At 32.1% G+C, this 11943-nt stretch overlaps 2 protein-coding genes across 4 annotated transcripts in view; one reads left to right on the top strand and one right to left on the bottom strand.

Moving 5' to 3' along the window:
* The window catches only part of LOC113398681 (acetylcholine receptor subunit beta-like 2), a 53322-nt gene extending 51282 nt beyond the window's left edge, over nucleotides 1-2040 (top strand). For all 3 annotated transcript variants that reach the window (XM_064216925.1, XM_026637544.2, XM_026637545.2), the window contains one exon: nucleotides 1803-2040. In XM_064216925.1, the coding sequence (XP_064072995.1) occupies nucleotides 1803-2021 (219 nt within the window). In that variant the 3' untranslated portion in view covers nucleotides 2022-2040. The remainder of the gene's footprint in view (nucleotides 1-1802) is intronic.
* Nucleotides 2041-4470: 2430 nt separating this feature from the next.
* LOC113402782 (uncharacterized) lies at nucleotides 4471-10592 on the bottom strand. The gene is made up of 5 exons (XM_064217005.1): nucleotides 10551-10592; nucleotides 9304-9435; nucleotides 8339-8412; nucleotides 5795-5902; nucleotides 4471-4633 (listed from the first exon to the last, which is right to left on the bottom strand). Exons 1-5 carry the CDS (start codon nucleotides 10590-10592, stop codon nucleotides 4471-4473), a joined length of 519 nt encoding a protein of 172 aa, XP_064073075.1.
* Nucleotides 10593-11943: the final 1351 nt, after the last annotated feature.

The raw sequence follows: 11943 nt of genomic DNA on the forward strand, positions 1-11943 counted from the left end.
TTTTGAAGAGCTCCAGCCGTAGATGTGCAGAAAAATAAAAAGGATTCTTGGTTGCAATTTATTAAATTGTTATAATTTAAAAAATAATTAATTTTAGAGAGCGGAAAAAAGTTACTGACCGGTTAGAGTATAAATTGAATAAACGCCTTGCATTGCCTTGCTCCACTAACCTTGGGAACTAAGATGTTATGTTCCTTGTGCCTCTAGTTACACTAGCTCACTCACCCTTCAAACCGGAACACAACAATACTGAGTACTGCTGTTTGCCGGTAGAATATCTGATGAATGGGTGGTACCCATCCAGAGGAGCTTGCACAAAGCCCTACCACCAAGTAAAACATTATAGTAAAGTAAAGTAACAGCCTGCAAAAGTCCCACTGCTGGCCTCCTCTCAATTTGAGGCGAAGTTTTTGAACTGATTTCACCGTCAATGCAATGCGGGTTGGTGGATACACATGTGGCAAAATTTCATTGAGATTAGACATAAGCAAGTTTCCTCACGATGTCTCTTCACCGCCGAGCATGGGATGAATTTTAAACGCAAATTAAACTAATAGAAATAAAGTGGTGCCTGGGTTTGAACTCACAATAATTGGTTTAGATGCACGCTTTCTTACCATGGACCATCACAATATTGGAGATTATTTATGGTTTTATTTGTAATAGAAGTTCAGGAGAAAGGAATTTCAGAAACTTTGTACCACCTGTAAAAGTTTAAAACGTTTAAAATAAATAGCTGCACTCAGAAAAGAAATTAAGCTGGATTCATTATTTTAATGTAGTTTCTTGAAAATGTTATTCTTCAAGAAACGACCGAATTGTTTTACTATTTATCAATGGTTCCTTACAAAGGGTTCGATATTGTGTAACAGTATATTAGGATAATAATACGAAAATATTTAGGCGCGGGTTTGAATCCGCAATTGGTTAAGATTCACGGTTTTTAGCCACTGCACCATCTGAGATGGTCATTACCCACATGCCATTGTACAAATATGTCAGTGTACGGAAATTTGAAAAGAGATTCACACTACATTATCAGCCGTTTATGCCTCTCCGGTTAAGGATACTCAAACGTTTAATTTCTGAGAGGAAATTGTTCCATAAAATGTCTCTCATTCAGGCAGTGTTGAGAAAAATGAAAAAAAGAAATCTTTCACAGTTTTCATTCCCTTCAAAAAGTCTTAAAAAGAGAACATCCGGAATTTATCAAACAAGCTTGCTAATTAAATACGATCCTAACCATAATTGAATAAGATTCACTTACGTAACTTAAATTGTCAAGAATAAAACGTACAAAATCCATCGTGACTAATCGTTTTAGCTTGATCAAATTAGGGCTCTTCAATCGCTGAGCCGGATATCAAAAGGAAATGCTAATATTCTTTTTCTACTTCGAAATTTCTTCAATAGACAATTGATCAGGCTATAGACTATAGATTTTTATCATCAACCTTTGTTCCTTTGTTCTCTAGTTAATTATAAATTAGTATCCATTTTATGGTTATCAATTAAAAAATTTAATCACCTTAAAGTAAATTAATAGTGTTATTTTTATTGTATTCGTTGTTAAAGTCTCAAACTGTTGCTTTGTACCGAATCTGCGTAGTTCGTATACAGATATCGAAGTATATTGTTCTGATATTCAAAAGTGTGTATAATTAGAGAGTTTATAAGAGTTTATATTTAGAGAGGAATTGCGATTTAAATTAAAAAATATTACTAAGGAACTATTTTTAATTTAAGATGATTTATAAGGATTATTGAAAGAATAATTTCTAGATACATTTTTTTGTCTGCAGGTCGTAGAAGATTGGAAATTCATGTCTATGGTCTTGGATCGCTTCTTCCTCTGGCTCTTCACCATCGCCTGCTTCGTGGGCACCTTCGGCATCATCTTCCAATCGCCATCTCTTTACGATACTAGGGTACCAGTAGACCAGCAGATATCATCTATACCAATGCGTAAAAATAATTTCTTCTATCCCAAAGACATTGAGACGATTGGAATCATAAATTAATGTATTTTGATTATTAATAGCAATTTGAATTATAATACTCTATATTAAATATGACTAATATAAAATAAATTATGTAATATTTATTTTTAATAGTAATAATGTGATGTAAATCTGTTGCCGTTTTTATATTTTTGAAGACAAACTTTTCGAACCTTCTAAATTATTCAAAAGTGTTATAATTTGCACTCGAGTTTTTTATTTTATTTAGAGTTTGAGATTTGCAAAGTAATTGTTGAGTAACAATAAATACTAAATAGGTATTAAATTCTTAGTAAATGTTTTTATTATTATTTAACTTAGATAAAATTAATAACTTAAAATAATATAAAATAAAAGTAATTTAAGTGATTACGATGATATTGCGTGTGACATATGTTATGTTATAATAATTATATATTTAAAACTGATTAATTTTACCTAAGGCTGTGATATTATACAGCATGTTTTTGTTAACGCAGGCGGCTTGGCTTGATCTTAAGCCTTGGCAGATAAAGGACGGTCATTTGCTGTGTAATACTGTGAGTTGAGGGTTAAGTTAAGATTTTTTAGTTCAATGTGTATGTATATATATATATATAGCCCGTCTGGGTAGGTACCACCCACTCATCAGATATTCTACCGCCAAATAACAGTACACTGTATTGTTGTGTTCCGGTTAGAAGGGTGAGTGAGCCAGTGTAATCACAGGCACAAGGGACATAATATCTTAGTTCCCAGGGTTGGTGGCGCATAGGTGATGTGAGGAATGGTTAATATTTCTTACGCCTTTGTCTATGGGCAGTGGTGACCACTTACCATCAGGTGGCCCATATGCTCGTCCACCAACCAATAACATAAAATATATATATATATATATATATATTTTTGTTTTATATATACAGAAAATGGTTTATTACACGAAACTGGGTTGAACCTGACATAAAACACTCTGTATAGATATTTTAGGCTTTTATCACAGTGGAAAATAAGGTAGTGTTAGTATAAGGCGATAAAGAACGCACACATGTAGACATGGTAGGATAAGATACTTATATACGACAGAAATGCCGGACACAGATGAATACTGATGGTGGTTTTTCGGATGGTTAGTGTGGCCAAAATACATTAGAATCCATCGATTATGAGAACAAAAGTGTAATGTCCTATTTGAATGTAAATACACTGGCTCACTTACCGTTCGAAAAAGAGTACTGCAATATTAATTTATTGTTTCAGTCATTAATTGATGGTACGTAACCAGATAAGCCATTGTAATGTTTTCTTATCTGTGCCAAGGGTTCTTAAATATGAAAATTTTTAGTATGTAAAAATGTATGGCTGTGAATTATTTTCTAGACAACTAGTTTAAATAAACGAAAATTCTATCATCGTCTTTAGTTATAAATTAATTATGTAGTTAACGATTAATAAATTTAATAAATATATCATTGAATGTTTTTTATTTATCTGTTCCTAAGTGTATTCCTAACTCGTAACTGGCATGTATTTAAATGTTTTCTTTTATTTATATTTCGAACGAGGACTGCAGAGATTAAAAAAGGAATGACGGAAAAATTGTAGTGTTGCGGTAACTTGGGGGACATTTTAAAGTAGTTAATAAAAAGTAAAGTAACAGTCTGTAGCTGTCCCACTGCTGGGCTAAAGCCCCCTCTTGCATATGAGGAAAAGGTAAGAGTAAGTTTTTAAAATTTAATCATAGTATATTTTGTTGTTTGATGGCGTTGGACGTTAGTTTACGAGAAAAGAAATCAATGTTTCAACTTGTATTTGAACAAGTTCATAATTATGAACAATGGCTGCGAAGGAATTACGAACATTCTAGATAATTGAAGTTTTAATTTTAATAAAGAATTACAAAGAAAACCGTTTTCTAGGAGTCTATTTAACTTCACTTGTCCGTTAGTTATGTGTTTGTCATGCAATTGTTTTTGTAATCAATTCCTCCCGACCGTCAATCTTGATCTGTTATTTGCACTCGTTTTTGGTGTGACAATGAAATCATACATTTAATAATATTTAAATTAGACAAAATAATAATTGACATATCAGACTAAAATTAAATCGCGTGAAGTTGGTAAACCTAGCTATTTATATATATATAAAGTATTCATTTAACTGACACACATAATAAAGTCAGTAAAAGTATTATTATTATACACAAATAAAGTTAGACTATAATATATACATAAAGCTTACACAGTCAGCGTCGTAGTTAGGTTAACTTTAAACTATTAGTTAGAAAAACAAGTAAAGTAAATAAACCAAAATCATCTCCCAAAGAGCTGCATCTCATGGTTTTATCATTTTACTAGATTGTCTCGGTTACAAAAACATGTGATAATATATAATGAAATGAGTTAATTAAGGATGTTCAATTAAAAAAAAGCATTTAAAAATATAATTTATTTTCTAATTATTACAATTCAATCTTTCGATTCATAAATATAATTTACGTAATTACTTGCTTGTGATTCGTTTCAACCAATCTCGTGATAGCATCGAAGAGGCTAAAAGGACAGAGGTCAAGGTATTTATCGCAGTCGCCTCTTAGTCCATCCACCTCTGCTTTGTAATATTCCTCATTTAAGCCTTCCTCTTTAGATGTTGATGGCCTTTAAATAACAAAACGTTACCAGATAATAGTTATAATATAGGATTCAAATCGATTCCATTGAAATACAATATGCGAGTACGTTCTTGCCTTTGCCTCCACTACCCACTAGAAGTTTTTAAAAAATATGCTTAAATTAAAATTAATCTGTTATTACGATTCGATTAAAACAACCTACCTATGTGAATTACTATGATTATAATTTTAATTTAAATACCCTTTATAAAATATAGATTAATGTATCCGTTTATTACAATATATACAACGAATCTCATTATAGAGTTAAGATTCAATGAATCAACTTAGTTGTTGGAACATTATTGTAAGAGTTCCCCTGACACATAACATAACATAACATAATCAGCCTGTAAATTTCCCACTGCTGGGCTAAGGCCTCCTCTCCCGTTGAGGAGAAGGTATGGAGCATATTCCACCACGCTGCTCCAATGCGGGTTGGGGGAATACACATGTGGCAGAATTTCGTTGAAATTAGACACACGCAGGTTTCCTCACGATGTTTTCCTTCACCGCCGAGCACGAGATGAATTATAAACAAATTAAGCACATGTAAATTCAGTGGTGCCTGCCTGGGTTTGAACCCGAAATCATCGGTTAAGATGCACGCGTTCTAACCACTGGGCCATCTCGGCTCTAGCCCTGACACAATTTTTGTCTAATATTAGAGAACAGGTAAAGGAAGAATTCTCTTTTCATGTACTGTCATAGTACAATCGGAAGGATATCTAACAGTTCGGGTTAGAGGAACCATTGCTGTATCCAATATCTGGACGGAAGTCTAACACCATCAACTTCCTAATTCAAGACGCTTTTAGTCGGGTCAGAATTCGAATCTGAATCCTCGAGATATGGTTCAACATAAGTCCATCACATAACACTTAGTCCGAATATGAACTATTTTATTTTTTGTTTATATTTTGGTGCTTTTTATTCTATTCTTAGTAAACTTTCGAGTATTTCAGCAATTAAAATTTATGAAATTATTAGTAATTCTCTCAAACTTTTTTTTGATTTAATTTAGCGTGTAACGATGGGGCTTACATATATGCTGTCTATAAAGGCCCCTTAAAAATACAAGAATAAAAAAGAAGTCCATTATGAAATTTATATAATAAATAATAATTTATTAATACTAGATACTTACGTAAATATAATATGCATTATATGTCCCAGAAATCCATTGTGATACAGCGGCGTCTCGGCGGCCTCACAGATGTTGCGAAGCATACATTCTTTGCCTTTCATACCATGCCTGAAAATTACAATAATTGTATCACACGTCAATAAAATATTCAATTAAACATTTTGTAATTTCACTGGACACGATATGATACTAATTTTTTTTTAAAAAATATATTGCGTTAGCAATGAAATTTTTTTTTTTTAATCCTTTTAAGCGATTCTGGTAACGATGGTCCATTTTATTAGAGAATTGGACACTACGCAGGAGATATTATAGTGTGAAGTATAATACCTCCCCGTGTGTGTGTGTGTGTCTCCCCTACTATGCGCAAACGCAGGTACCTCTCTATTTCCTCACGTTCATAATTCTACGGGATGCAATAGAACACGACAGATGACAGGTGAGAGTTCAATGAGTTCACTTGGGAACCAAGATGTTATGTCCCTTTTGCCTATAGTTAACCTGGCTCACTTACTCTAAAAACCGAAACAACAGTATTAAATATTGTTGCGTTGCGGTACAAAATATTATAAGTGGTTTATATGATTATGCTACTACCTTACAAACTCATTATCAAAAAAGTAAATGAGACCCAACGTTAGCTTATGCCTAACAGTATATATTTGCTCTGAACTTCTCGCAATATTTAATGTAGATAAAATATCACATTTATAAACAAAAATTAAATATACACTTTTTTATAGTTAATATAATTTTGTATTGAGTAATATGCTTTATTTATCAATATTTTATTTACATAAGTAATAAATATTATTAATAGGCCAGTATAATAATAACACATAAATACAATATAATATTAAATAATTATATTGAATTGAAAAATTAACGATTTAATTTGTTGGATTTAATATTTTTAATTATTGATTGGATTGTTTAAAAATATATAATTGGGAAGTGAGATACGGGTACGTCACATACGTCAAAGGATTTACCGCAAAAAGCATCTCAAGTGAATTATTATTGATGAACATGAACATGCAGGTCATTTTCTAGCAATGTTTATGTTGACAGCTAAAATATTTAATCTTACGATTATAAAGTCTGAGTCCGGATGTGAATCTTCAGGCGAGGAAAGATCCACTACGATTGACGCAATTGTCAATTTTTTCAAGTATCAAGTATAGTGTTGTCGTATAGTAGGTTTAGTGTTATATACGTACATGGGCCTTGTATTTTTTTGTATATCTTGTTTTATAAAGGGCTTCATATTATATTTAGTTTCACGTCACAGAATATGATATAGTAGTGCTTTAGAAGATATACAGGAACAGAAGTAAAAACGACGTACACACAAACATAACCCACTGAAATATTGGTGGCGCATTGGAGATGTAAGGAATGATTAAAATTCTATCGGCGGTGGTACCAACTTACCATCAGATGTTTCATTTGCCCGTCTATCTAAATAGATAGATATATATATGACGATCGCTCGGTTCGATGCCAAAACTATAACTGATACAAGAAAACTTTTTCTGTTATATTAGTAGATCCTCAAACTGTTGATAGAATCGGAAAGTTCGAGATAGTTGAAAGTAGCTCTGTTTATGTTTCAAAAGTGAAGAAAGTATATAATAACTTTAGTTCATTTAATTATTATTATTCAATGTATTTGTTTGTGAGCCGAGATGGCTTAGTGGTAACCCCAGGCAAGCACCACTGAATTTTCACGTGCTTAATTTGTGTTTATAATTCATTGCGAATGAAACATTACGAGGGAATACATGTGTATAATTTCAATAAAATTTGCGTGGTGGAATTAGCTCCAAACCTTCTCTTCAAAGGGATAAGAGTCCTAAGCAGCAGTGGGTCATTTATAAGCTGTTAATTTAACTTTATTTGTCACAAAGTAATCCTTATCACTTTGGCAAACACATCTTCAAAATATTTTTTAATGAATATTATTCTTAACACTGTTTTGTATTTGGAGCAATACTTTACTAGATATTTGAAAAGAGGCCCTTTAAAATACTATTAAAGAACGCTTGAATAGATAGATAGATTACTTTGTTCGATACTGTTTGTTTTAGAGGAATTACCTATACGATTGGTTCGGGTAGTTTTATAAGTTTGTAAATACTACGGTTTGTTATTTTCTGATCATTAAAAATATACTTTATTCAAATAGACGTCATTTTACGTGATTATATTAAATTTAAAGAGACCATCGTTTCGTAATGTAGCGTCGCGAAGAACCGACAAGAAGTACTTCCTTTCCGACAATCAATTGTGTTAGTACGTATTATTGAAATCTGTCCAGTCCTTTGTTTATATAAACGTGAATGAATGAAGAGATGCAGTTAATTGCTTCCGGATGTTTCCTGGAAAAGCTTTATTTCTAGTAATTATAAATGTGGATTACTGAATATATTTATAAAAGTGTTGAATATAATTAAAATCGATTTGCTTCATATATATGAGTGTATAAACGGATAGTTTGAATGTGTATCTGGAATTGGTATAATGTTATGACTTCTTACTGACTCTTTGAACTTCGTTTCGAGGACCGTGTAAGCCAACTCTCTCGTGACACTGCGAGTGTGACGCGCTGTCACTACCTGTAATGAAATCGTGGAATGTGTTCGATGAAAAACCGACAAATGATTTTATATACGCAAATTCGTACGGTAGGCTTTCGTTTGTGCCCAGCAGTTTTTTATAGTATAGGATGCTAAGTGGTTACCAACGCCCACAGACATTGGCGCTGGGAAAAGTACATCGCCAATACGCCAAACTTGGGAAGTAAGATGTTATGTCCTTCGTGTCTGTAGTTACAGTGGCTTATTCAACCTTCAAACTGAAACACAAATACGAAGTATTGCTGTTTGGCGGTACAATATGAAGTGATACATACCCAGACGGGCTCGCAGAAAACTCTACCATCAAGTGACATATTTGAGTACTGTTACTGTACTCATACATTATAACTAAGCCAGGCTTTCTTGTTTTTATAAAAAAAAATAGATTAAAAATATTAAAAACTTCAAAATTACGTCAGCAAAAAATAGATCGCCTTATGTAGAAAGGTAAAAAAAACAATTGTTTGTATGACACAAACAATTTATTTTTGTGTTGATATTTAAAAAATAAAAATTTATAGTGACAGTAACCTCGATAAATAACATTACGAAATATACCTTTAAAATATTTTTAATAAAGACAACGACACCCTGGCTTAAGTTAAACCCAAAAGATTCTTCTTATACTGCATTATTATTGTTTTTACAATGTTTTTTGATGCGAGCTGATGTTATCTCGGAGACATGTTAAGTGAGAGAAAAAATATTGTAGGCACTTTTAAATATAAAACTATGGTATGTGAATTTATGAAACGCCTGATGAAAATGAATGGCTACGAATTACTCGCCGGCGTTGTAATTTGGAACAAAGAATGTTCCAGACAAAATAAAAAGCTAGAATTACAACAATTTCTATATAAATCAACTTACCGGTAAGTTCGGAAATATTACTTCATCCAGCTCCGTAATGTTTGTGACGACAGCATAATTAGACTCGAAGTTGTAAGACACGAACACGTTCTTGTCTGGAATGTCGAGAGGTACAGCTATTGCAATGAATGTCTGGAATGGAAAGAATTAATGAAATTAATTTACTGCTCTTAGCTGAGAAAATTCAACAATGATTTATTGTTAAAACATTTAATACATTTATTGGGTATTCCTTTTTTTTTAACACGTAGTCAGACTAAAATATGGCAATCTGATTGGCGATGTTCACTTACCACAGTGAACTTTGCAAATTAAAATTAACAATGAGATAAAAATCAACAATGAGTTCCATCGTTTATGTGTGACTAATAAATAGGATCTAAGATATATCCCTTATGCCTGCGAAAACAATTACTCGATTATCGCTCAAACTGGAATCGTTTCTGTAACTATAATTTATAACAATAAGCAACTTCAATATCAATATCATTCCATTTTTCAAAATTATGGAATAATCAAACTCATAAAATGTTTTTTATTGTATTTTTTTTTTTTAATTCATAATTGCAAATTGTCTTATGTAAGTGGCCAACACTACCCATAGAAGACGTACTTCATGATACATTAATATACTGAGACTTTATTTAAGGCTAATAATCAAATCAATTATGTAACGAATGTTTTGTTACTAAATATTTAATTCTCGATTAAAATGCATTATATGTTAATACTTGTAATGATTTTACATTACTTTACAAATTTTTGGTATGATATTGGATGGCCATTGGTGGAAAACAATGACGTGATCGGCAACCAATTACAATGCAGTTACTTACTGTTTGTTCATTTTGTATATTTAAAAATCGAATTCTAATTCGTATCTGTATGATGAATATAAATTGCGAGTAATAATCTTATCAGAATTCTATGTTATACCATAATAACCTGCAGTGCTATTCTATAAGAACTCACTTCATATTTTACCTATGAATTGCAGGCAGATTTATTATATAATGATACCATTTTGATGAGTGTGTAGCGTGATCATTTTAGTCAATGTCGCATAGTACCTTTTGACGTTCTTGTTGTCAGTTTTTAGCTTCTTTCTATAGAATAGTTCTCTAATAACTGTTCCGAAATGTACTTATGTTTTAAATTGTAATGTTTTGAAATTGTTATCTAGGATATTCCTAAGGTTACATAATCATATAAAAGCTTATATAGTTAAGTCAGTAATTATATCTTACCCCGTATAAACTCGTTGGTGGAAATATAAGGCCGCGTTTCATTACGTCATGACTCTCTGAGGATGATACCAAGACGAGCCTGAAAAAAGTTATACTTTTTTAATTAAAGTTAAAGAGCCGCAATGACACTGGATATGTGAATTTCAATTGAATATTTCAGGTTCTGAGTGACTAACACTCACTTAACATATTCCCATTCGTAATTATTGTCATATTGTTATAGAACGCGTACATCTTAACCGATGATTTCGGGTTCAAACCCAGGCAAGCACCACTGAATTTTCATGTGCTTAATTTGTTTTTATAATTCATCTCGTGCTCGGCGGTGAAGGAAAAGATCGTGAGGAAACATACATGTGTCTAATTTAAACGAAATGCTGCAACATCTGTATCCACCAAAGCTTCTCCTCAAAGGGAGAGGAGGCCTTAGCCCAGCAGTGCAAGCTGTACTTGTATTTATTGTACTATATAAAAGTTATGACATATTTAAAGATATATCATGATGGTGATGATGATGTCCTGGCTGATTTTGGTCAGGGCAATCAATCAAGGCAGATCACCCAACTACGCTAACCTTATTTTAGTGCACAAGTGTATGCGATCTCAGGTGCAATCCCTATTCCCTCACTTATAGTCCGATGGAACGTAAAACCGACACATTCGGACTTGAGGCGTAGGACCTATGGTTTTACGAGGCTTTTTCGACAGAAAAACTCAATAACTTTTTATCGGTCCTCGGTTTAAAATACATATATGACAATGACTGAGAGTACATAAATGGTAACCATTTTGTAATACGTGGTTCAGCCCAGTATTTACGGAAAAGGCTAGAAAGAATACTAAAAGAATCTAAAATAATAAAAATAAAATGAACGAGGAAAGTTTTAGCGGAAAATAAATAAAATATGCCGACTAATATTATTGTTAAGGAGAAAAATATATAAGATACGAAATATGAGCGCCTTTGAGGAGGGAAAGGGGATTTAAAATTAAAATGAAGTTTGCGTTCAACGGTTTGAGGTTTAAGAAATGTTTGCTTCCTTATATAATGGGTTTTGTATTCTGGTTTATGTTATGGATTATAACAGAAGGTTTTTTTTATATTATAACTATGCATATTAAAAATTTTATTATGTATTATATATTACTTTTTTTTTTTTTTAAATTACATGTCTAGTTATCGTTTTGCAAACCAAAATACTTCTTTCTATTAAGTAGTGCTTAAAGAACCCAATGCAGCAATTTGGCGCAGTGGTTATATAAGATAAGTCGTCTATATCTACTGTGTTCTAAGTTAAGTCTGTTTGTACCATAGCCTGATGTAAATTAAAAAAAAAAAAACGTAAAATAACAAATCCAGGCGTCATGGAATTTTAAACAAATATGAAACACG

The sequence above is a fragment of the Vanessa tameamea genome, chromosome 14 (genome assembly GCF_037043105.1).
Source record: "Vanessa tameamea isolate UH-Manoa-2023 chromosome 14, ilVanTame1 primary haplotype, whole genome shotgun sequence".
NCBI classification, from domain to species: domain Eukaryota; kingdom Metazoa; phylum Arthropoda; class Insecta; order Lepidoptera; family Nymphalidae; genus Vanessa; species Vanessa tameamea.